The sequence below is a fragment of the Sciurus vulgaris genome (genome assembly GCF_902686455.1).
Source record: "Sciurus vulgaris genome assembly, chromosome: 2".
NCBI classification, from domain to species: domain Eukaryota; kingdom Metazoa; phylum Chordata; class Mammalia; order Rodentia; family Sciuridae; genus Sciurus; species Sciurus vulgaris.
The window spans coordinates 43055796-43083154 of NC_136462.1; the positions used below are offsets into that span (position 1 = coordinate 43055796).

At 33.8% G+C, this 27359-nt stretch overlaps 1 protein-coding gene and 1 long non-coding RNA gene across 3 annotated transcripts in view; one reads left to right on the forward strand and one right to left on the reverse strand.

The window, feature by feature from the left end:
- Positions 1 to 27359, forward strand: part of LOC306653063 — a 287321-nt gene that overhangs the window by 206274 nt on the left and 53688 nt on the right. The gene's annotated exons all lie outside the window — the stretch shown is intronic.
- The window catches only part of LRRC9 (leucine rich repeat containing 9), a 99527-nt gene that overhangs the window by 5108 nt on the left and 67060 nt on the right, over positions 1 to 27359 (reverse strand). Inside the window, exons 25-30 of one of the 2 annotated variants that reach the window (XM_079125790.1) lie at positions 24853 to 24961; positions 24078 to 24217; positions 20876 to 21012; positions 18739 to 18956; positions 14879 to 14947; positions 6615 to 6755 (exon numbers count right to left, since the gene is read on the reverse strand). In XM_079125790.1, coding sequence (XP_078981916.1) covers positions 6615 to 6755; positions 14879 to 14947; positions 18739 to 18956; positions 20876 to 21012; positions 24078 to 24217; positions 24853 to 24961 — 814 coding nt within the window. Of the gene's footprint in view, positions 1 to 6614; positions 6756 to 12888; positions 14445 to 14878; positions 14948 to 18738; positions 18957 to 20875; positions 21013 to 24077; positions 24218 to 24852; positions 24962 to 27359 lie in introns of those variants that run through there. The other variant, XM_079125791.1, reaches the window with a different exon arrangement.

A 27359-nucleotide genomic window follows, 5' to 3' on the forward strand; every position in this document is an offset into this window, starting at 1 on the left:
ATATGAAAAAAACAGGGGAAGAAAGTGTCCCTAACAAACCAAGATGCTATTTTGGTAGATCCAATGACAGCATGGCAATAGAAATGACAGAAAAAGAGTTTAGAATCTGCATAATTAAAATGGTCCATGAGGCAAAAGACAAGAGAGCAAATGCAGGCAATGCATGACAATTCCAATAAACAGAAGAGCAAATGCAGGAAGCAAAAGAACACTTTAATAAAGAGATAGAGATTCTGAAAACAAACAAATATTTGAAGTGAAGAAACAATAAACCAAATTAAAAACTCAATAGAAAGCATCACCAACAGAATAGATCTCTTGGAAGACAGAATCTCAGATAATGACGAGAAAATATTTAATCTTGAAAATAAAGTTGAATGAACTGAGAAGATAGTAAGAAATCATGAAAGGAACCTCCAAGAATTATGGAATATCATGAAAAGACCAAATTTAAGAATTATTGCAATTGAGGAAGGCACAGAGATACAAACCAAAGGAATGAACAACCTGTTCAATGAAATAATATCAGAAAATTTCCCAAACCTGAAAAATGAAATGGAAAATCAAATACAAGAGGCCTACACAACACCAGGTGCACAAAATTACAACGGATCCACACCAAGGCACATTATAATGAAAATACTTCACAAGATAAAGATGGAATTTTAAGGGTTGCGAGAGAAAAGCACCAGATCACTTATAAGGGGAAACCTATATAGATATCAGCAGATTTCTCAGCCCAAACCCTAAAAGCAAGAAGGGCCTGGAACAACATATTTCAAGCTCTGAAAGAACATGATGCCAACCAAAAGTCCTATACCCAGCAAAACTAACCTTCAGATTTGATGATGAAATAAATTCTTTCCATGATAAAAGTTAAAGGAATTTACAAATAGAAAACCTGCACTACAGAACATTCTCAGCAAAATATTTCATGAGGAGGAAGTGAAAAACAATAATACAAGTCTGCAAAGGGAGGAACTACCCTAAAGGAAAAGCCAATTAAAGGACAAACCAAGTCGAGTTAAATACCAAAAATAAGCCAAAATGACCAGGAATACAAATTGTATCTCAATAATAACCCTGTTTGCTAATGACCTAAACTCAATAATCAAAAGACATAGACTGGCAGATTGGATTAAAAAAAAAAGAACCAACAATATGCTGCCTTCAAGAGACTCATCTCATAGAAAAAGACATCCACAGACTGCAGGTGAAAGGATGGGGAAAAACATACCATGCACATGGACTCAGTAAAAAAGCAGGGGTCTCCATCCTCAGATCAGATAAAGTTTACTTCAAACCTAAGTTAGTCAGAAGAGATAAAGAAGGACATTTCACACTGCTTAAGGGGAGCATAAATTAGCAACACAGAATGATTTTAAATATTTATGCCCCAAACAATGGAGCATCTATATACATCAAACAAACCCTTCTCAATTTTAAGAATCAAAGACCAAACACAATAATAGTGGGGGACTTTAACACACTGCTCTCACCACCAGATAGATCCTCCAAACAAAAACTGAACAAAGAAACTATAGAACTAACTAATACAATGAATGATATAGACTTAATGGACATTTACAGAGTATTTCATCCATCATCAAGTGAATGTACTATCTTCTCAGTAGCTCATGGATCCTCCAAAACAGACCATATGCTATGCCACAAAGACAATAACAAACAAAAACTACTCCTACACCTGGAGACTAAATAATATGCTATTGAATGATGCAATGATAACAGAAGACATCAGGGAAGAAATAAAAAAATTCTTAGAGGTAAATGAGAACAACAAACAATGTATAAAAATCTGGGACACTCAGAAAGCAGTACTAAGAAAAATTCATTGCATTGAGCTCATACATTAAAAAAATAAAAAGTCAACAACTAAATGACCTAATATTACATCTCAAAGCCCTAGAAAAAGAACAGATCAATACCAAAAATAGAAGAAGACAGGAAGTAATTAAAATCAATGAAATTGAAACAAGAGAAACAATTCAAAAAGTTGGTTCTTTGAAAAAGTAAACAAAATTGATAAACCGTTAGCCACACTAATGAAGGAGAGAAAAAAACTCAAATTACTAGAATTTGTGATGAAAAAGGACAGATCATGACAGACACCACTGAAATACATAACATATTTAGAAGTTACTTTGAAAATCTACACTCCAACAAAATAGAAAATATTGAAGACATTGACAATTTTTTAGAGACATATGATCCTCCCAAACTGAATCAGGAAGACCTACACAATTTAAAAGATCAATTTCAAGCAATGAAATAGAAGAAGCCATCAAAAGCCTACCAACCAAGAAAAGCCCAGGACCAGATGGATTCTTAGCCGAATTCTAAAAGACCTTTAAAGAACTAATACCAATACTTTTCAAAGTATTCCAGGAAATAGAAAAGGAGGGAACCCTTTCAAACTCATTCTATGAGGCTAGTAATACTCTGATACCAAAACCAGACAAAGACTCATCAAGGAAAGAAAACTTTAGACCAATATCCCTGATGAACATAGATACAAAAATTCTTAACAAAATACTGGCAAATGGCATATATTAAAAAGACAGTGCACCATGATCCAGTGGGGTTTATCCCAGAATGCAGGGTGGGGTTCAACATCCGGAAATCAATAAATGTAATTCATTACATCAGTAGACTTAAAGTTAAGAATCATATCATCATTTCAATAGATGCTGAGAAAACATTTGATAAAATACAGCACCCCTTCATGCTCAAAACACTAGAAAAAATAGGAATAGTAGGAACATACCTCAACATTGTAAAGGCTATCTATGCTAAGCCCACACCCAACATCATTCTTAATGGGAAAAACTGAAAGTATTCCCTCTAAAAACTGGAACAAGACAGGGATGCCCTCTTTCACGACTTCTATTCAACATTGTCCTTGAAACTCTAGCCAGAGCAATTAGACAGACCAAAGAAATTAAAGGAATACAAATAGAAAAAGAAGAACTCAGGCTGTCACTATTTGCTGATGACATGATTCTATATTTAGAGGATCCAAAAACTCCACTAGAAAACTTCTAGAACTAATAATTGAATTCAGAAAAGTAGCAGGATATAAAATCAATATGCATAAATCTAATGCATTTCTACTCATAAGTGATGAATCCTCTGAAAGAGAATTTAGGAAAACCACTCCATTCACAATAGCCTTAAAAAATATTTGGGACTCAATCTAACAAAAGAGGTGAAAGATCTCTATAATGAAAACTATAGAACACTCAAGAAAGAAATTGAAGAAAACCTTAGAAGATGGAAAGATGTCCCATGTTCTTGGATAGGCAGAATTAATATTGTCAGAATGGCCATTCTACCAAAGGCACTATACAGATTCAATGCAATTCCAATGACATTCCTAATAGAAATAGAGAAAGCAATCTTGAACTTCATGTGGAAGAATAAGAGACCTTGAATAGCCAAAACAATCCTGAGCAGAAAAATCGAAAGAGGAGGTATCACAATACCAGACCTTAAACTATACTACAGAGCAATAGTCACCAAAATGGCATAGTATTGGCATCAAAATAGACAGGCAGACCAATGGTACAGAATAGAAGACACAGAGACCAACCCACATAAATACTGCCACCTCATAATAGATAAAGGAGCCAAAAACATACAAGGAGAAAAGATAGCTTGTTCAACAAATGATGCTGGGAAAACTGGAAGTCCGTAGGCAGTAAAATGAAATTAAACGTCTGTCTGTCACCCTGCACAAAACTCAACTCAAAATGGATCAAGGACTTAGGAATTAGACCAGAGACCTTGCACCAAATAGAAGAAAAAGTAGGCCTGAATCTTCATCATGTTGGCTCAGGATCAGACTTCCTTAACAAGACTCTCAAAGCACAAGAAATCAAACCAGAATCAATAAACTAAAAAGCTTTCTGTCAGCAAGGACACAATCAATAATGTGAAGTGAGCCCACAGAGTAGGAGAAAATCTTTTCCACATGCACTTCAGATAGAGCACTAATCTTCAAAATTTATAAAGAACTTATAAAACTTTACACCCCAAATACAAATAACCCAATCAATAAATGGTCAAGGAACTGGACAGACACTTTACAGAAGAAGACATACAGGTGATTAATAAATATATGAAAAAAGTGTTCAACATCTCTACTAATTACAGAAATGCAAATTAAAACAACTCTAAGATTTCATCTTACTCCAATTACAATGGCTATTATCAAGAATAGAAACAATAATAGATGTTGGTGTGGATGTGGGGAAAAAGGCACACTTGTATATTACTGGTGAAGTTGCAAATTGGTGCAGCCACTCTGGAAAGCAGTATGGAGATTCCTCAGAAAACTTGGAATGGACCCACCTTTTGACCCAGTTATCCCACTTCTCGGTTTATACCCAAAGGACTTAAAATCCGCATAGTATAGTGACGCGACCACATCAATGTTTATAGCAGCTCAATTCACAATAGCTAGATTGTGGAACCAACCTAGATGCCCTTCAACAGATGAATGAATAAAGAAACTCTGGTATCTTTACACAATGGAATATTATTCTGCCATAAAGAAGAATAATATTATGGCATTTGCAAATAAATGGATGGAATTGGAGAATATCATGCTAAGTGAAATAAGCCAATCCCAAAAAACCAAAGGCCGGATATCTTCCCTGATAAGTGGAGGATGATATATAATGGGGGTGGAGGGGTGGGGAGTGAGAGAATAGAGGAACTTTAGATTATGTAGAAGGAAATGAGAGGGAGGGGCAGTATGAAAAATTGTGGAATGAGACAGACATCATTACCCTATGTACATGTATGATTACACGAATGTTGTTAATGTACATTGTGTACAACCACAGAAATGAAAAGATGTACCCTATTTGTGTTCAAAATCAAAATGCAGTCTGTAAAAAATTAAAAAATAAATAATTTATAATAATAAAATAGTCACGATTAATTAGAAAAGTTAGGGTTAATCAAAAAATATCAAAAAATAGGAAATCTTTTAAAATATAAATATAATGAATATCTTTTTAAAAATTTATAACATAAAAGTACATGCATTCACCAATCTTGATAAAAGACCAAAATCTTTTCTGTAAGCAAGGATCTTTCAACTGGTATTTTATCTCATTATTCTTGGATAAAACATACCCTTGAGGTTGTGCCTACAATTTCTAGTTTGATTTTCTTTAAAATAGCAAGAATTTAAAGATATATGAAGAAGATTTGAACACAAGAATTTGTCCAGATTTTAAAAAGTAATTTCCCCATGTATTTTCTCTAAATTTTAATAACTTTCTCCTGTATTTTATAGTGATTTCTCCCATACCTAATTTGACATTATATATATATAGTGTGTGTGCTTACTTCTTATCTAGACTTTCCAAAATACCCAATTTTGTATTCATAGAAACATAATAATTTAACCTTTGCTCTTACAGTTCATGTATTAAAAATAAGAATCAGCACAACAGGTTTTGAAAAAGAAAAAAAAAGCACAGTCAACACATTTTTTTTTTTTAATGTGGTGCTAAGGATTGAACTTGGGGCCCCATGCATGCTAGGCAAGTGCTCTACCACTGAGCCACAACCCCAGCCCCACACTCAGCTCTTGATGAGTATGTCAATCTATTGCTGAAGCGAGAAGCAAACTAGAGAGAAGCTCACAAGTATCAAAAGTTCTGTATGTTCTGAGAATCCATTTGCTTCACAGAGGGATGGACAGCATTAATTAATCTACTGAGTTAAGTGAAAGTCTGTTAGGAGGGCTTCTACAGTAAAGAGTCCTATCTCTTTCCTCTACAAGATGTTTTTTTTTTTTTTTTCAAAATAACCTTTGTTCCTTGACTTTAAGGTCCTTTGGTCTCTGGTTTTCACTTACATCAGAGGCTCACTTATATTCTTCATCCACATCCATCCTGGTCTTTGCAACATCTCTCTTGGATTATTCTTAATGTCTGCTTTCCCTACCTCCTCCAGTCTCTTCCTCAAATTTTACAAAGGCTCACCTCTAATAATGTTAGGTGTCTGTTCAAAAGCCATTGATTTTCTGTGTTAAATTTAGTCATTAGAGCAAAGTCATGAAGAGTAGGGGTGGTCTGTGATAGAATTTCCTAATGATATATATTTTTGTGGTTTCTTCTGTCTCTAATCTCTTTCCCACCATAGTCAGATACATTTTAGGGCTCAAAGGTAAAAGGCCCAGTAAATCTGCCAACATACAAGAATAGAGACACATTATCTCCCTGGTTAGGTGAACTGTAGGATACAGAGTTGAGGTGAGAACTCATTCCTTCTCTTCCTCTCTGCCTAAATGGAAACAATTTTATTGTTAGTTTCTTTTCATGAAAGTGATATGTTACAGTTTCTTACCTTCAAGCATCATCTGATATGGTAAGTGTATAGATACTAAATAATATGACTATGTCAAGGTACATTAATAGAAAAAGGAGTTTCCTTTGGTAGTTATCACAAAATAGATACTGATAAATTATAAAAACATCATTTAAACATCACAGATTTAGTCAAAATGCATAAAATGTAATGTTCATTTACTAATAATCTATATATTTCAAAAGGAAAAGTACCAATGATATAATTACCGAATTTTTCTTTGCTTGTAGTTCAGAGAAGTGAAATTCAGCTTTTACTCTATCATCTGAATTTACAGGAACTCCATCTAACATCTGCAAGTTAGGTAGTCGAAATATGAGCACATGACGATGTAGCATTTTCCTACAAATCTAAAGAAAGTTAAAAATAAGGATTTATTCCCCAAATCACTTTTACTTCAAATATTAACCTTTAAAAGAAGGCAGTTTAACAGAGACAGCAAAGATGACAGGTGACAGTTAATTTACAGTATTAGATATTACAGATATGAGTCCTCTTTTGAAAGATTGTCATGTCAAATGCAGGTAAGAACATTTTTTTTTAAACTGAGGCTATCATTTAAAGGTTTATTCTCCTTTTAAAGTATTGTTATTAGCTACAGGCAATCTCAATTTATGGATAGGATTACATTATGAAAGTTTGTTTAAAGTTCTGGAGCTTACATGACATTTCCTAAAGGCACTGTCCAATTTAATTCAGTACATATCTATATGTGTTCTATATGCTCCAACCCTTCCTAGTGTCAAGCTACTTAAAAAAAATTATAAATGTGCCTAAGAAGGTATGTAGAAAGTATTAAATTGAGTAGGCCTGAACTTTAGAAGGATCTGCTTGTAAGGATGGCTCTTGCCTGCTATTTGGTACTCGAAGTATTCCCACCATTCCTTAACTGATAAGAGTAGTTCACTGTGCCTAGGATGTTAATAAAAACAATATGATTAATACTTAACTGAGAACCTGGAATTTGGCACATGATTAGGAGAGGGTGCCTATGTGATTATGTGATCAGTTTCCAACACAATTCTTTAAAGCTGGGTCTCTAATGGGCTTCACTGAGCAAAAACTTAATATACGAGAAGCAGCATTTTTGATGCTAGATGAAGAGGGTGTTCTGTGTGACCTTCTCATCGGCATGAGCATGAGGAAGTCTGCATGGAGATTCCTCCAGACTTTCCCTGTCTTTTCCCTTTTCATCTGGATGTGTACCCTTACCATGTTATTGTAATCAATGAATTAATTATTTCAAAAGAATGTGGTAGATACATATACATTAATGGAGAAATATCTGCAATATATGATTGATTTAAAAAAAAAAAAACACAAAACAAACAACTGGCCACATTCAAGGCCATAGGCCAAGTATCATAAATACCAAAGTATAGAATGTTTTCTTCTTTGATCGAAGTAAAATAACATCAGAAATAAATGACAGAGATAACTAAAACCATATATATTTGAAATGAATACAAACCCATGCACATTACTTAATAATTCATTAAAGAAAAATTCTTTTGCAAATCAGAAAATTGTAAGAATAAAAAATAATGAAAAACTACATACCAAAACTTTTAGAATGCGACTAAGGTAGTACTTTGTAACCTAAAGTTTATTGATTGATTCAGAAGAAGTATTGAAAATTATTGAGCTAGGTATCCTATTTATGAAATTTTTTTTGAAAAGAAAATTTCAGGCACCTGCCCCACGGGGATCTCCATTGCTGTGCCCCCCCAGTGCAGATGCGACATGCTGTGGCTCACCATCTACAAACGCTGGGACACCTCTGCTGCCATCTTGGATTATGCCTGCCACCACTGTGGCCATCTTTATTTGTGGCAGCTTCCATCTTGGGACACTTACCAGAGACTAGAAGCTCATTATCAAGGTACCTACAGGTTAGCCACAGCTGCTGCCACCAACTTGGGACATGGCTGCTTGCATTCAGGGATAATAGCCAGGACCTGAAAGATCATTACCAAGAGCCCTGCAGGCTTGGTTACATCTGAGGTATCCTTGCTAGGTGTGTTTACAGCTACCATCTTGTTGCAGAGACAGGAAAGAGCCTTGCAAAGGGCTGGTAGGTTGGAAAAGGGTGTGAGGGCTTCTTGATCCCAGCTTGTCCAGTCAACAAGCCCGGCACCCACTGGGATACCAGAGACAACTCAGGCAGAACTTGCTGGGACCCAGTATCAGCCTGGTCCATGACTCCATGGATCACCTAATCCCACTGGTTTGGCAATCAACAGGGCCCTCTGGCTTCTTAATCCTCAGTCTCCCAAACATCCCCTAGCCATCAGCCCAGCCAAGTGCCTATAGCTACATGACTGGCTCGCAGCATTCAATGCCTGGTCCTGGTTTTGCCCAGTGCAGAACAGCTTTCCAAGATGGTGCACAGGTCCTGGCACTCAGCCTTCAGGACCTCTGAGAAGTCAAAAGGACAGGGGTAAGAGAGATATAATTTAGAGACTAAATAATTGACCAGGAATTGTGGGGCCCACAAGTGAGGGGAGGGGCTAAGACCATGCTCCCCAGTGGACCACAAAGGAGAGTCCTGGGGGTATAGTCACCCAGAGGGATTGGCAATTGCTATACCCTGCCTTCAGGAGTCCTGCCTCCAAGTTTAATTCTACATATTAGTAACTCATCATCCTGAGACTGGAGTTATCAGCAAACTCCAGACAACCCCACCTATCAGATGAGAAGGGAAGCAGAGAAGATGTGGAACTCCAACAGACACAATTGTTCAATTTTCCTTCAAGACTCTTTCTTTCCCCATGTTTTTTCTATTTTCGTTTTTCATTTCCCACTCTCATATTCCCATCATCTTTGAAATTAAGTACCTTTCATGCTTCAGCTTACTGAAGACTGGGAGGTTTGAATAGTATATTACAGTTTTATTGTAGATTCTTTTTCTTTTTTACTTGTTCTCTCTGTTTTCCTCTTATTTATCTGTTTTCATGGAATCTCGTCCTCCCTTTTCTCCTGCTAACAACCAGGATTCTGCTTTCACTCTTCCTATGATCTAGTACCTCTATATTCTCCCTTCTTACCTCATTAAAATTACAACCTATACCACTTCCCCATTCTCTTTGTCCACTATTAGAAATTGTAAACTTTACTGCAAACCTATTGTTTATGCTGTAGATAATAAACACATAATTTCTGTCTATTATGACAATACTGTTAATGCCTTAATAGGGGCTATTTGGTTTAAGGCTACCTATTTGCATTGGGTACTGTTAATATTGATTTCCCTTTTAAAAGCAAGATAATGGAAACCTGTAGGGACACTGTAAATCTATAGGGTGGAAACTGTAATACCATGGATCTGCACTGCTAGAGGGGAAGATACTTGAATAACCAACATGAAAAAATAAGGGAAGAAAGTGCCCCAAACAAACCAAGATGCTATATTAATAGAGCCCATTGACAGCACAGAAGAAATGTCAGAAAAGGAGTTTAAAATGTACATAATTAAAATCATCCATGAAGTAAAGGATGACATAAGAGAGCAAATGCAGACAACAAAAGATCACTTCAATAAAGAGTTAAAAGAGCAAATGCAGGAAGCAAAAGATTATTTCAACAAAGAGCTAGAGATTCTGAAAAAAAAAAAACATATTCTTGAAATGAAGGAAACAATAAACCAAATTAAAAACTCAATAGAAAGCATCACCAACAGACTAGATCACTTAGAAGACAGAACCTTAGACAATGAAGACAAAATATTTAATCTTGAAAATAATTGACCACACAGAGAAGATGGTTAAGAAGTCATGAATAGAACCTCCAAAAATTGTGGAATAATGTGAAAAGACCAAATGTAAGAATTATTGGGGTTGAGGAAGGCACAGATAAAATCAAAAGAATGAACAATCTATTCAATGAAATAATATCAGAAAATTTCCCAAACCTGAAGAATGAAATGGAAAATCAAATACAAGATGCTTACAGGACACCAAATATACAAAATTACAATAGATCCACACCAAGGCACATTATAATGAAAATGCCCAACATACAAAATAATGAAAGAATTCTGAAGGCTGTGAGAGAAAATTATCAGATTATAATTAGGGGCAAACAAGTACAAATATCAGCAGATTTCTTAGCTCAGACCCTAAAAGTTAGGAGGGTCTGGAAAAATATACACCAAGTTCTGAAAGAACATGGTTGCCAACCACGAATCTTATGTCCAGCAAAACTAACCTTCAGATTTGATGACAAACTAAAAACCTTCCATGATAAACAAAAGTTAAGGAATTTACAAATAGACGCCTGCACTATAGAACATTCTCAGCAAAATATTCCATGAGGAGGAAATGAGAAACAACAATGCAAGTCAGCAAAGGGAGGAACTACCCTAAAGGAAAAGCCAATCAAAGGACAAACCAAGTCAAGTTAAAAACCAAAAATAAGATAAAATGAGCAGGAATACAAATCATATCTCAATAATAACCCTGAATGTTAATGGCCTAAACTTATTAATCAAAAGACAAAGACTGGCAGATTGGATTTTAAAAGAAGACCCAACAATATGCTGCCTTCAAAAGACTCATCTCCCAGGAAAAGAAATCCACAGACCGAAGGTGAAAGGATGGGAAAAAACATATCACACACACAGATTCAGTAGAAAAGTGGGGGTCACCATCCTGATATCAGGTAAAGTAGACTTCAAGCCAAAGTTAGTCAGAAAGGATAAGGAAGGACATTTCATACTGCTTAAGGGAACCATAAATCATCAAGATATAATAATCATAAATATTTATGCCCCAAACAATGGAGTATCTATGTACATCAAACAAACCCTTCTCAAATTCAAGATCAAATAGACCACAACACAATAATAATGGGTGACTTTAACACATCTTTCTCACACTGAATAGGCCTTCCAAACAAAAACTGAACAAAGAAACTGAGAACTCAAAAATACAATAAATAATTTAGACTTAACTGACATATATAGAATATTCCATCCATCAATGAGCATACACTTTTTTCTCAGCAGCACATGGATCCTTCTCTAAAATAGACCATATGTTATGTCACAAAGCAGCCCTTAGTACATACAAACAGATAGAGATACTACCTTGTATTCTAACAGATCATAATGGAATAAAATTAGAAATCAAGGATAAAATAAAAAATAGAAACTATTCCAAAACCTAGAGACTAAATAATATGCTATTGAATGGTGCACCAATAGCAGAAGACATCAGGGAGGAGATTAAAAAAATTCTTAACGATAAATGAGAACATTGATACAACATATCAAAATCTCTGGGACACTATATGAAAGCAGTACTAAGAGAAAAATTCATTGCATTGAGCTCACTGAACAAAAAGAATAAAAAGTCAACAAATACATGACCTAACATCATATCTCAAAGCTGTAGGAAAAGAAGAACAAATCATCACTAAAAGTAGTAGAAGACAGGAAATAATTAAAATCAGAGCTGAAGTCAATGAGATTGAAACAAAATAAACAATTGAAAAAATTGACAAAACAAAAAGTTCTTCGAAAAAAATAAACAAAATTGATAAATGCTTAGTCACACTAATGAAGGAGATAAAAAACTCAAATTACTAAAATTCGTGATGAAAAGGGAAATATGGACACTCTGAAATAAAAAAAAACATAATTAGAAGCTATTTTAAAAATTTATATTCCAACAAAATAGAAAATCTTGAAGACATTGACAAATTTCTAGAGACATATGATCTACCCAAACTGAATCAGGAGAACATACACAATTTAAAAGATCAATTTCAAGCAATGAAATAAAAGAAGCCATCAAAAGCCTACCAACCAAGAAAAGCCCAGGACCAGATGGATTCTCAGCCGAATTCTACAAGACCTTTAAAGAAGAACTAATACCACTACTTCTCAAAGTATTCCAGGAAATAGAAAAGGAGGGAACCTGTTCAAACTCATTCTATGAGACTAGTAGCATTCTGATACCAAAACCAAAGACTCATCAAGGAAAGAAAACTTTAGACCAGTCAATATCCCTGATGAACATAGATACAAAAATTCTTAACAAAATACTGGCAAATTACATACAAAAACATATTAAAAAAGATAGTGCACCATGATCAAGTGGGGTTCATCCCAGGAATGCAAGGTTGGTTCAACATCAGGAAATCAATAAATGTAATTCATCACATTAATAGACTTAAAATCAAGAATCATATCCTCATTTCAATAGATGCAGAAAAAGCATTTGATAATATACAGCACCCCTTCATGCTCAAAACACTAGAAAAAATAGGGATAGTAGGAACATACCTCAATATTGTAAAAGCCATCTATATGCTAAGCCCAAGGCCAATAATATCATTCTAAATGGACCAGAATTGAAAGTATTCTCTCTAACACTGGAACAAGACAGGGATGCCCTCTTTCACCAATTCTATTCAACATAGTCCTTGAAACTCTAGCCAGAGCAATTAGACCAAAGAAATTAAAGGTATATGAATAGGCAAAGAAGAACTCAAACTATCACTATCTGCTGACAACATAATTCTATAGTTAGAGGATTCAAACACTCCACCAGAAAACTTCTAGAACTAATAAATGAATTCATAAACGTAGCAGGATATAAAATCAACATGCATTAGTCTAATGCATTCTATTCATAAGTGATAAATTCTTTAAAAGAGAAATTAGGAAAACTATCCCATTCAAAATAGCCTTAAAAAATACTTGGGAATCAATCTAACAAAAGAGGTGAAATACTTCTACAATGAAAACTACAGCATGCTAAAGAAAGAAATTAAAGAAAACCTTAGAAGATGGAAAGATGTATGTTTTGGATAGGTAGAATTAATATTGTCAAAATGGCCATACTACCAAAAGCACTATACAGACTCAATGCAATTCCCATTAAAATCCCAAGGATATAACTCATAGAAATAGAGAAAGCAATCATAAAATTCATTTGGAAGAATAAGAGACTCAGAATAGCCAAAGCAATCCTTAACAGGAAGAATGAAGCAGGAGGTATTACAATACCAGACCTTAAACTATACTTCAGACCAAGAGTAACAAAAATGGCATGACACTGGCACCAAAATAGGCAGGTAGACCAATGTACAGAATAGAAGACACAGAGACAAACCTACATAAATACAGTTATAACAGACAAAGATGCCAAAAGCATGCAGTGGGGAAAAGATAGCCTCTTCAACAAATGGTGCTGGGAAAACTGGAAATCCATAGGCAGGAAAATGAAATTAAATCCCTATTTCTCACCCTGTACAAAACTCAAAATGGATCAAGGACTTAGGAATTAGACCAGAGACCCTGCACCAAACAGAAGAAAAAGAAGGCCCAAATCTTCATCATGTCACATCAGGACCAGACTTCCTTAACAAGACTCCCAAAGTGCAAGAAATAAAAACAAGAATCAATGATAATTAGAAATGCAAATTAAAACCACCCTAAGATTTCATCTTACTCCAATTAGAATGGCTATTATCAAGAACATAAACAATAGGTGTTGGTGTGAATGTGGGGAAAAAGGCACACTGTATATTGCCAGTGGAGTTGCAAATTGGTGCAGTCATTCTGGAAAGCAGTATGGAGATTCCTCAGAAAACCTGGAATTGACCCACCTTTTGACCCAGTTATCCCACTCCTTGGTTTATATCCAAAGGACTTACAATCAGCATACTACAGTAACACAGCCAGGAATGTGCCTGGTGTCTTTGATATCAGCTTGAGTAGAGCAGACATTCTGGCTTAGGTGAAAGTCACTTTTGTGCTGACCGTTATATAAACCTTCCCTCTGAACCAAATCACAAAGATCCATTGATTTTGCAGCTGCCCTTCACCACATCTGTCAGAAAGTCCCAAATAAATTGTACTTTATGTAATCTGTTTGCCATCAGTTCTTTTATATCAGATTCAGAACACTAAGCTAAGAAGATATTTTTATCTCTCCACTGTCATTTTTCTCAATTTGTTCGTATTTTAGGTGACAAGGGTGGTGCTTATTGGATCCCCTTGAAGATTCCAACGGGAAAGATGGCAAATTTCCCTCAAAATTAATTTAAAAATAAATGCATTTCCAATTGAAATATTAACAAAATTCTCACATAACTTGAAAAGTTGTCCAAAAATAATAGTAAATCGTAATGGGCCAAGAATAACTAAGGCAGTAAAGAAAGAGAAACACATAATGAGAAAGAGAAGGAGATAGAAGAATAATTGGAATCTCTTACTCTAGCAGACATTCAGACAATATAAAATGTTAGTAATTAAGACAGTATAATAATACTGGTACAGCACTTTGCCCTATAATCAGGTGGAAGAAGACACTAGTCAATAAATTGTGCTGGACCAATAGTATTTTTACACTAATCAATATATTAACTGGCTATGCAGATAAAATTAATATATTAAAATCTTTCTCAAAAAATGAATAAATTACATACAGAGTAAATTAATAAATTAGAAAGGTAACATACTCACTGGATTGCCATAAACTGTAAGCTCCCTGAGAGTAGAGATAACATCAAGTTTTTCCAGTTCTGTGATATCCTATTAAAAAAATGAAACAATAAATTATTTAGTTAGACCCAAAATTTTAAAATGTGGATTTATTTTATGTAAATATTGGATTGCAGGCAGCTCACAAATTCTACAACATAAGCCTGAGTGACAATGTTTTGAATGTTGAATAAAGGCAGATCCATGTAATGTAGAATCCAAATATATGATTTGCAGAGATAATAGTTTAACATGGAAAATGGGCCATATAGCAGTGCTTACAAGAAAAGACCAAATATTTTCTCAGAAAAGTTATGATCTATTCTAGGGTTTATATTTGGCTAATTCCTCTAGAATATTGACCCAGAAGTGTGGAAAAGGTGAATCGGGTCAAAATAATATCAAAGATACATATTTAAATACAATCTTAACAATAAAGGAACAATCAAGTAGACTACATTTGTTACTATTTCCAAAAATTTAACCATCAATCTCCACTTAAGGTTTTTGATAGTTTGTATTAATACAATAAAGTTATTGATATGACCATGTTTATATTTAGAATCACAAGTGGACAGAGAGCAACTTATCTATATTTAGACCTATTTTAGTTCATTTGGAAGTGGAATTTGATTTTTAAAATGATTGATCTTTAAAATTATTTTGATTTTGGAAGTATCATAAAGGAGGGCTTTGAAAACACTGAACATCTAGTTATCTATGGAGACTGTGCCTTTTTACCCTCGGTAGTTCTTATCTGTGAAATCTAAGTCTGATTAGAAATCAAAAACACATGAAAAGCCTTACATTATTTTCTCAAAAGTACAGCAATGCTTACTAGTGAAATATTCCTAATTGAAATGTTCATTTCTCATGGAATACATTACTGAAATAAACTATGTTAAATTTTTAGAGGATAATTGTGGCATAAAATTTTAAAGAGATAACAAGCAAACTAATATAATTACAGGAAGAGAGTTTTCCATTTTTTATACAGGCCATTTTATACAGTACTGTGCTGGAGTTACCTTTTACTGGCTCACAAAAGTTGATTGGTAAAGTTTCAGGAACTTTACAAGATGTTGTTTTAGCTCGCAATTGGCGATGGTAGAGAAAATTATACCATTTGCAAATTGGCAAATGCTGCTAATTAGGGCTTTTTCTTATAAAAGCTCAATTGTTAAACATTCATCACCAGCACATCAGTGCTTATTACCTTTTGAGTACATTGTCAGGATAAGCACTTAAAACAGTCACAATAATAGGTCTGGATTGGAGCCTTCATTTCCAATGGATTGTTTCCTGGTATTATTTATGGCTTCAGGATTATCCAGATGTTTAGGAAGTAGACAAAGTAGCTGGATGTCTTATAGAGGAATGATTCAGACACAGGGATCAAATGGGACTATAAAGTTGAACTCATCTTCATTTGCATTTCTGTGATTCTTAGAAGCAAGACTATTTAGGCCACAATTTCCCAAATTTACATTAGTGGACATTGATGGCTAAGTCAAAACATTCACACCAGAATCTATAGATAAAATTAGGGAGTACATATACCTTCCTATTAAATATTATTGTTCTACTAGTTTTTATGAGCTTTCTCCCTCTTATTCTATGAATGTCATCAATCCAAAGGTCGTACTCTGACACCTAGTGTGGAAATTAATGTTGGTATCAGCTTGTCCAAGTTAGTACAAATCCAGAGCCAAAATTCTCCCCTCAAAAAAATTTGAACTCAAAAATTTTTTTTTTGTTGTTGTTGTTTTGTTTTGCAGAGCTGGGGTATTGAACCCAGGGTCTTGTGCTTTCAGGGCAAGCACTCTAGCAACTGAACTATAGCCCCAGCCCTCCAAAGTTAAAAATTTTGAGGAACATGTTTTTAAAAATTCCACAGAACCTCCAACTTGCCCTTTTTATTCCTCTGGGTTCATTTTTTTTTTCTCCTAGCTAAATGTATGGTCACATTAAGGTACTATAATATTAATGGTTAGAATAAGTTTAATGGCAAAATGATCAATCTAAATCAATGAAAATACCATTTCAAGAATAAAAATAAAGAGGGGCTGAAATAATTAAATAATCAATAAAACTCACCCTTTCATTCAATGATAGATAAATGCATCATTCCCCATGATTTGTAATATAGTTTGTCATTTAACTTTATTATTTGTAGTAAGCCTGACTAAGCTTTACTCTGTTTAAGTTGCTAAGGAGGAAGTTGCCATACCAGCTGACCTGTCCTCTATTCAGCCCCTTAAGAGGAATAGGAGGAGCTGATGAGGTGGGGAAGGGACATTCTTGGGGAAAACCCAATTACCTTGGATAATCTTGTAAGTATGCTGGTAACTGGACATCCTGTCAAACAGAACAATGATATTTGTTGGGAAGAAGTCTTTATAGTATTCTCTAAGCTGATCTGCCTGGCTAAGGACTGTTTACAGTAAACAAATCTGGAATCTTTAAATTATAAGGCATAGCTCCCTATAAAATGTCACAAAAGCTCAAGTATAAAATGGAAATGTTTCATAAATGAAACACTCCTTTGTTATATGAGAGTACCTCACAAAATCTGACTTGCAGACCTCATCTTTTATTCTAGCCTAGATAGTGTGTGTGATGTGGGAAGAAAGGACCTGAGAAGCACTGGAATGTCCTTAGAGTATTCTTGAAATTATTAGTAAAGCCTGATGTCAGATAAGATCTTTTTCTTTTCCTTTTTCTTTCTCATGCTAAGTACAATTCTACCACTGGGTTACACCCCCAGATGTAAGTCCAATTTGACAGTCCTTTACTTAACCCAGTTGTTATCAATGGAAATATTTCCAATAGAATAACAATTTTCCAAATTTAGATTTCTTATGTATAAATATTTGGAAGAATCATCACCAGTTTTGGTAGGCTTTTCACAGATGAATGTTTGAATCTGGGTAAATGAGTTGTATATTGTTTATCTCTGTATGTACATTCTCTACTTGCTATGTAGAAAGGACACTGCTCATGATTTCCTTCTAATCTTGGAGAGAGTCTTTATACCACCCCACAAAAGGTTTCATGAACTATATCAAACAAGGTCACAAATATTTATCAAATATCTACTATGCACCACATATATGCTATATACTGGTAGAGATGTAAACAAGATAAATTTTTTTCCTGATTTAGAGAAGTAGTCCAGAGTTCAGTCTGTCTTTGAGGCTGTCTGAGAAGTTTGGACAGAAATAGAACAGTCAGTAAAAATAAGCTCACTGGACAAAATGCTAAGAAAAATACTAGGACCACATAAAAAATATTCAACTCTCTTATTAGTACACTGTCTCAGGAGAGAGTCTAAACAGGCTCAGGGGCCTAAAAGTAAAAGTGCCTAATTAGGTAAAACTAAAAGGAATCTATCTAAGGAAGACTTGAGTGGAAAGAGTTGGAATATCAAAGCCAAGTGAATGTCCATTATTAGGAATTGATTCAAATTATAGGTAAAACAAGTATATATGCCAAGTGTAATGGCAAGAGGAAGTCTGGAATTGAGACTCAAAAACCAGTTGAACCAATATCAGTCAAATGACAACTTCAGGAGAAGACTGATGTGACAAGCCTGAGAACATTAAGAGCCAACAGTTATCAGTGGGTGGGTACATGTGGGTTTGCCCAGTTTATAGGTGTAGAAGTAGGGTGGACATGTCTGCATCACAAAGTATGTGCCTCAAAATATACATAGATGTAAATGATAATAGCATTTATATATTAGCAAAAATTTCATTAGTATGTTTGGAAGTTTTATGTTTTTTAGTGTTTGGAGGAATTAAAGCTTATAAATCTCAACACAACAACAATAAAAATGTTACCTGGATTTTATTATATCCTAGGAAGAGTTTCTCTAGTTTTACCAAAGGTTGCAATCTGCTCAGCTCTCGTAGTCGATTTTCCTCCAAATGGAGTGCCAACAAAGAACTTGGTTTGGCAAAAGCACTGTCATTAAATGCTCTGATGCGGTTATGATCTAACACCAATTCCTGAAGGACTGCTAAGTTGTCCAGCCCTTCAACTTGACTGATTTCATTCCCTAAAAACAGATAAGTCATGATCTATGAAGTGAGCCCATATTTCCTGAATTAAAAGTTATCTACCTTCATTTAAATATTTTTTATCAAATGAGTTAAAAGGGTAATTTTCATTTTTATGTCTCAAAATGTTTACAAAACAAGTTGATCTTTCTCTAACCCCAAATGAGCAACTTTCCCCAAAATGACTTTATATAGCTTTAGTAGATCCTTTGCCATTATAAAATGCAATTATGCATTTTGCAATACAATTATTAAAATTACATCCAGGACTCTTTTTCTCTTCTTATATATCTAATTAGTCACTTTGTCATAATATTTCCTCCTTTTAAGTTGCCTTTTAGTCTCACCACCCCACCGACACCACACTAGTCCAGGTTCTTATTGTTATTCATACCGGATAGAAAACACACACGCTTTGGAATCAATAGACCTGGGTTTGACTCTGTACCATAACATAACTGGCACAAAGTTGGGGAAATTATTTAACCTCACTGGACCTCAATTTCCTTTTTTGTTAAGTGCATAAACAACATTTATGTAGTGTTGCGATGAAGATTAAATAAGATTATGTAGACAAATGCTGCCAATGACTCCGTAGGTGGCAGTTTGGATTTGCCATGCTAACCACGGCAACTGCACACACTTTACATTATTAGATTAAAATAGACCTTCCATTGGTTAGGTTTCCCACTTTTTGCTATGTCAATGTATCTTTTAAAAGATCTGTCATCATTGTGCTCAGTTTCTTGATTTTTCTTTTTTTGTTTTTTCTTTCTTTTTCTTTTTAAGGCTAAGTCTCCATATTCTCCGTATTCTTTTTAAGGCTAAGTTTCCATATTTGATCCCAATCAAAAGTAGCTTTGATGGGCAAAAAAGATACATTAATTTTTAAATATGGTCTGGAAATCTGTCTTCTTGAAAAATACTTAACTATCCAAATTTCTTTCCATGTCTCACTTAATGGTTCTCCTATGATATTAAATAATTGTTAGACTAAAATTCCAAATCCTGTGGGTTTTTAATGCTACTTTTCTAAAAAATTTATAATTCCTATCTATTATCGACTATATTCTGTCTAAATCTCTATCTGGCTTTCCTTAGCTTGGTCCTGCTCTGTATTTTCAACTTCAATTCTTTACTATTCCACACAATTAAAAAACAATACTATAAAGTGATGACACTTACTTAAAACCAAACTAAATAAAACAAATGACTCATATACTGAAATCACCATTATCTCTCAAAATGATTGTGCTTAGAGGCTTTAAAACTCTCAGAGAACTGCATACTTTTTGTTCTCATCAGGTTGGCCCCTTTTTAAGTGTTGGCCCACAGACACTGCAATTGTGTCCTATGACTCTTTTCTATCTCTCTTGCAAAGCTCTCAAAAATGCTCATTTACAATCTAAATTCTATTAATCCTTCAAAGATTCCTTGACATGTAGAGGAGTTAATCTTTCAATTTCTTCTTCTCTGAACTTCTATTGCACTCATTTAGTAACACATTGTCAAAACTTAATTTATCTTTGCCTCAGTACATCTCTACAGGTAGATCTGAAACTATGTGAGGTCAAGGATCTCTATTATATATAATTGCAATAATATAGTACTTTCATAGTATGTAGCACAATTCTGACTTTAAGAAATATCTGCGTTACTGGTTACTTTCTATTGTTTTTAAAATAGAATGATATAAAAGTAAATTACAATATAATACCATAAATAACCCCAGAATATTATATTTTCCTTCAAAATGGTTTTGAAAATATGCAAATAACCAAAGAAAAACCCATTTGTGATTATTAAAATATTTTTGTTAATAAATGTTTAAATAAAAATTGATGCTTGTATTTGCTTATCAAAACAATATGAGAATCAAGTCTCAAAACATTTAGATATTAACAGTGCTTCTACTTACCCTGTAGAAAGAGGAATTTTAAATTTCTTAGTCTATTAAGTTGTAATTGGATTAAATTACAAATTCCATTGTAGCCCAAATGAAGAACCTCTAAACTGTGCATTATTGGAGGTAAATTTTCACTGCTGATTGTATCTCTGAAACACATAATTTTCAGATCATAAACCTAATTTCAAACCAGCTGTCATAAAAAGATAGTCTGATATGTATTTAGTATAAATTGAAATTAAGAGAGGAGAAAAAGGAATTTATTAATATATCAGAATTGAGCTATAATATATAGTGTCTTTGTATTTTATTTAGTATTAATTTTTATTCTCAGTTTTATGTAGTAAAGAATAAAGATGTACAGAAAGTCACAATGAAAAGTGATAGCTAATGCAATCAGGCAAGAAAAAGAAGAATGCAGCTTATTTCAAGAAATAAGTAAAATTGTCTTTATTCTCAGATAACATGAAAATTTAGTATTTAGAAAATACAAAGAAATACATCAAAAGACTATCTGAACTAATAAATGAGTTCAGCAAAGTCACAAGATAAATATACAAAAATCAACAGCATTTCTAATATTAGCAATAAATAATGTGCAAATAAAATTAAGAAAGCAATTCTGTTTACAATAGTATAAGAAGAAAAAATACTTCAGAATAGATTTAATGAAAGAAGTATAAAATTTGCACACTGAAAACTACAAAACATTGCTGAAATTAAAGAAGATTTAAATAAATGAAGAAATATTTCATGTTTGTAGATTAGAAGATGATAATTATTATTGATTAATAGATTCAATATAATCTCTATAAAGCATAGCAGGCTCTCCATTCCCACAGAAAATAATCCTAAAATTTATAAGAAAGCACAAAGAACCCAGAATATCCAAACCAAACTTGAAAAAAAGAAAAAAATTAGAGGGCTTACATCCCTGATTTCAAAACTTATTGTAAAACAGCATTAGCTAAACCAATCTGGTACTGGCACAGAGACAGATACACAGATCAATAGAATGGAATTGAGCCCAGAAATACACCTTCACATTTATGATCAACTGACTTTCAGCCTAGGTGACAAGGCAATTTAATGGGGGAAAGATATGTTCCAAATGGTGTTGGGACAATTGGACATCTACATGCAAAATGATGGATTTAGTCTTCATACTTTATCTTACAATATGCACAAACATTAACTCAAGATATATTACAGGTCTGAATGTAAAAACCAAAACCTAAAACTTTTTGAGGAAAATGTGAGAAAATCTGTGACTTAAGGTTAGGCAAAGGATTATTAGAAATCATATCTGAACTCCTAATACATGCCAGAGTGGATGAGCCTCAAAACCATTATGCTGTATGTTAGAAATGAGATGCAAAAGACCACATATTATATGGTTCAATTTATATGAAATGTCTAGGAAACACAGCTCCACAGAAAATAGATTAGAGATTGCTAAAGTGAGAGGTATGAAAGGGAACTGACTGAAAATGGACCCAAAGGATCTTTTCAGTGTAATGGCAATGCTTTAAAACTCTACTTTAGTAATACTTGTATAACTCTATGAATTTAGTAGAAATCATTGAATTATACATTTAAAATGAATGAACATGGTATGTACAGGCACTTCAATACAAATGTTAGAATAACCAAATATGAATAGTTCCAATATAAAGGATGTGTATAAATGCTCATAGTAGCTTTTCTCATAATAGCCTCAAACTGCAAATAACCCAAAATGCCCATCAGTGGTAAACAATAAATAATTTGTGGTATAATTTTATGATTTAATTCATATAATGTAATACTACTTATCAATAAAATAAGATGAACTACTGACAGTTACAACAATATAGATGCATATCCTTTTTTTGGCAGTGCTGGGGATTGAACCCAGGGCTGTGTGGCAAGCACTGTACCAACTGAGCTATATCCCCAGCCTGCAACAACATAGATGAATCCCAAAAGTCCTGTGCTAAGTGAAAGAAGTAAAACACAAAAGAGTAACTACTATGTACTTCCAATCTTATAAATTCTAGAAAAAGGCAAAATTATAGTAGTGGAAAGTGGATCAGAAGTTGTTAACAGGGGTGAGGATGTGGGAGGAGATTGCAAAGAGATAAGAGGGAACTTTCTGGGGTGGGAACATTTCATGTCTTGATTGTGATAATTATTATATGATGGAGTATATTAGTTAAAATTCATTAAGTGTACACTTAAATTATTGAATATTTTATTACATGCAAATTATACTTCAATAAAAGTGGTAAGCACAAGAAATGTTCTTAATTGAAAGCATTCTGACTGATATATGTCTTATATATTCTATATCTATATATACATACATCTCCCATACTCATACATAAAAACATATATTAAATTATATACATATAATTTCTTTTTATTTATGAAGCTTATTTTATTATGAAGTTCATAATACACACACACATATACAATACATATATATATATATATCCTCATCTTCATGGAAGTATCTATTTATCTTTGCCATTGGTGTTGGGGCATTAAATGTACAGACAAATAATTTAGAAATAAAAAGAAAACAAATATTATTAAGAGAAACCTAGGCCCATACTATAAAGGATTCCTTTGTGGCATGATTAAAATATTCTGGAATTAGATAGTGGTAATGGTTACACAATTTGTGAATAAACAGACAATCCTTGCACTGGACACAAAGGGTGAATTATATGTAGTATGTGAATTGTATGCTAACTTTAAAAAAGAAACCCAAGGTCATTAAATCTACAAGGCTTTTTATTTTTCATTTATTTACAAGGTAAGTATGAAATGGAGGAAGCAGGGATAAAATGACCAAAGGGATAGTTTTCATTTGTTTGTTCACTGGTACCTGGGACTGAACCCAGGGGTGCTCTACCACTGAGCTACATCTTCAATCCTTTTTATTTTTTATTTTGAGACAGGGTCTCATTTAGTTGCTGAGGCTGGCCTCTAATGTGTGATCCTCCTGTATTAGCTTTCAGAGTTGCTGCAATTATAGGCATGTGCCACCATGCCTGGCTGCAAAGAACAGTTCAAGTATTATTATTATTTTTTACTTGAGAAATTCACTTTGGGCATGTAGCTATTGAATAACATAATTATTAAATAAGTAAAATGTATGCACTGGAACATGTTATTTTAAAACTCCCAATCAAAATTATTTGTAATTTAAAAATTAAAAAAACAGTACCTGTTTATTTTTGAAGTTCCTTGTTGTCCATAACCACTTGAAGGTACTTTCTGGTAAAGTAGCTGTCTATTGGTTAAGTGAGTCTGAGGCTTTAGTCTAGGCATGATTGATTCAATATGATTATAGTTGAGGCATAAGACCTATGGGAAGAATATCTTATTAATCAAATATCCTGTAAACTATTAAAATTATGAGGATAAAATTTGGAATATGCACATAATTTAATAAAATATCAGTGTTAAACATAAATTTTTATGTCCCAAATTATTTAGATTTAGTTTTAGATGTGTTTTTAGTTATCTCACATGCTGGGAAATTATAACACCATACATAAGAAAGACCTGAGAAAGCTATACAGCTTTCTCAATCTGCATTCCTGATTTCTTCAAGTCTGATGTGGATGGAATAACTCTTTAGACTAGGCCTTATTTGATGGCTGAATTGAGGCAACAGGAAAGGAGACGATGAGGCTGCTTGCAGAATCTTAGCATTCTCAACTTCATTTCATACCTTCTCACTAGAGAGGCAGCGTTTCATCCCATCTCCTCCTGCAGAGCAAGATTTACTGCATGCAAGACAATCATATAAAATGGAGGTCAAATCAAAATAACTTTGGGAGATGACACTTTTTCTTGCTTAGTAAAAAATAATAAAAATGAAACCAAAACCCTTGGAATAACTTCTCTGCTTTAATGAATGAAAATATATTTTAATTTGAAATAAAGAAGATTATAATTTGCATTGAAAATAAAAAAAAAATTTGTAGGTGACTCACCTTCACATTAGGCAGATAGATTAGTCCACTGAAAGAGGTAAGATTATTGTTCTGTAGGTTCACATTACACACATTTCTAAATTGGTCAACTGGGATCAAATCTACAGTTCTGAATTTAAACAAAACAAACACAGTTATTATTTTAATAGGACAGGGGGGAAAAAACATAGGAAAATGTGGGTTCCTTCATGTATAACTTCCAAAGGTACTTCTTAAAAGTCATCTGACAAATACTATGAAAAATAATTGCCTTCATATAAAATGTAGGAATCAAATAAGCAGCTAAATACATATTTTTGTTGGACACATGTATAAGAAAATGATAGAATTAGATTGCTTTAAGAATGCCTATTACCACATAAACATAGCACTGTTGTAAAACCTTATAAAATAAAAATCAAATCATTTACTTATGAATTCTTTACATGTCCATGAAATCATAGTGAAATTGATAAGGTAAACGGAAAGTTTTTGAGGTTATAAACTCCAGAGAATATATATGTAAAGCAGGTTATTTCTGAAGTGTCAGGAAGTGGATAGGGAGAGGAAAGAAAAGGAGAAATTAGGTATGATATTGGAAAAGAGACTTTTCTGTGTGATTTTCTAAGAATTTTATGGCATTCCAACTTCTTAGAATGTTCTTGCAAACAAAGAGAATGTTTGATTCCTAGTCTATAGTTATACAATGTTCTACCTTCATTTGAGTCATGGCAATGAAAAGCATAAAGCTAAATTGCCTTCTTCTAACCACTTCTTTAAGCAAATCCTAAACCCATAGTTGAAATTATGGCAAACTTTTATCCATTAATAAATCATTTATTAATTTGACAAATTTTCATGAATATTTCCTAGAAAGGTTGTAACATATTTGAAAGAAACCATATCTGTAATCAAAAAGTGGGAGCCAGAAAACTAAAAAACAAAGGGAAATTGTATAATATATTTAGGTGTAATGATGTTTTAGGGAAAGAAAACCTATTTGGAGGAGAAAGATCTTGAGTGACACTTGGATGATTTGACCTGTAGGTACTTGTCAGGCAGATTAGGCACAGTGCAACAGGCACAAAGGCAGAAACATGAAACCATATCTTATGATTAAGATTTAGAAGCTAGAATATTTCAGAGTTTCTAAAGTATAAGTATCATGGGAAGCAAAGGTAAGGATTACAAGAGATAAAATTATTCTATGCTATACAGAATTTTAAATTTTTTTCTGTAGACAATGAAATCCACTGACAATGTTGAAAAAGGAAATAATACAAGACTTGCATCTTAGAAGGTAATACAGGTTATAGAATGGTTTTTCAGGGAAGGTTTATGTAAATCAAACAAAAAAGATCACCAAAGGAATTTCAAAAATTGTTCATTGCAAATGGCAGGGACTGGAAAGACAAAGGAATATGAGACAAATTTTGGACATGAATTCTGTTGAGAAAGATGGTGATGGATTAAAAAGGAAAAACAAAGAAGGGAAAGAAAAAACTCAGATTCTTAGATTTCTTTCTGTTTTTGGCTTGGTCTTCTAGATACTACCTACATTACAAAGCATTAGGTGTTTAGGTGAGAATTTGGGAATCATCATCAAAAATTAAATCTTTGGCTAGAGATATGTCTGCTCTGGAAGAGTATAGAATAAGAAAAAGATGAGAGAAAAGAAGAGGGAATTATAGGAGAGAAGTACAGAAAGGAAGATGGACTAGAAGAAGGGCTGAGAATAAAATTCAGAGAGCATCAGAAAGTTAAGAACTCATAAAGAAACCTGAAAAGTTTATAGAAAAACCAAGAATGTGAAATTATGGTTTAGAAAGGGAGGTAAGAGGGCTGGGGAGATAGCTCAGTCGGTAGAGTACTTGCGTTGCAAGCACAAGTCCCTGGGTTTGATCCCCAGCACCGCAAAAAAAAAAAAAAAAAAAAAAGAGGTAAGAATACCAGGCATGGTGGTGCATGCCTGTAATTCCAGCAGTTCAGGAGGCTAAGGCAGGAGGATTGTAAGTTTGAAGCCAGCCTCAGCAATTTAGTGAAACCATAAGCAACGGAGCAAGACCCTATGTGAAATTTTAAAAATAAATAAATAAAAAGGGCTGGGAATGTGGCTCAGTGGTTAACTCCTGGGTTCAATACCTAGTAAAACCTCTGCCTCCCCCCACCCAAAAAAAAAAAAGGAGACAAGAAGTGAAACAGGAATTAGCATTCTTGCCCTCTCAGAGGGGTCAAGTTAGATAAGAACTGAAAACAATCTATCAGAGGAATGCTGTATGGTTGTGAACTTGCTTAGCATTGATGATTCAATTCCCAAAACCACATGAAAAAAAAAAAGTGTCAGTGGAAGTACTGCTGCATTGAAATAGAGGGATAAGATATGAGCAGCATAACCTGTTTCTAACATTGGTCTGGTTGCCCATCTGACATCGCTATTTATTAGTTTTTGTAATTCGGGCAATTCTCCTACCTTGTTGCCCACCCTCCCTCCCCCCTCTCTCTCTCTCACCATGGCTTTCACCTAAACA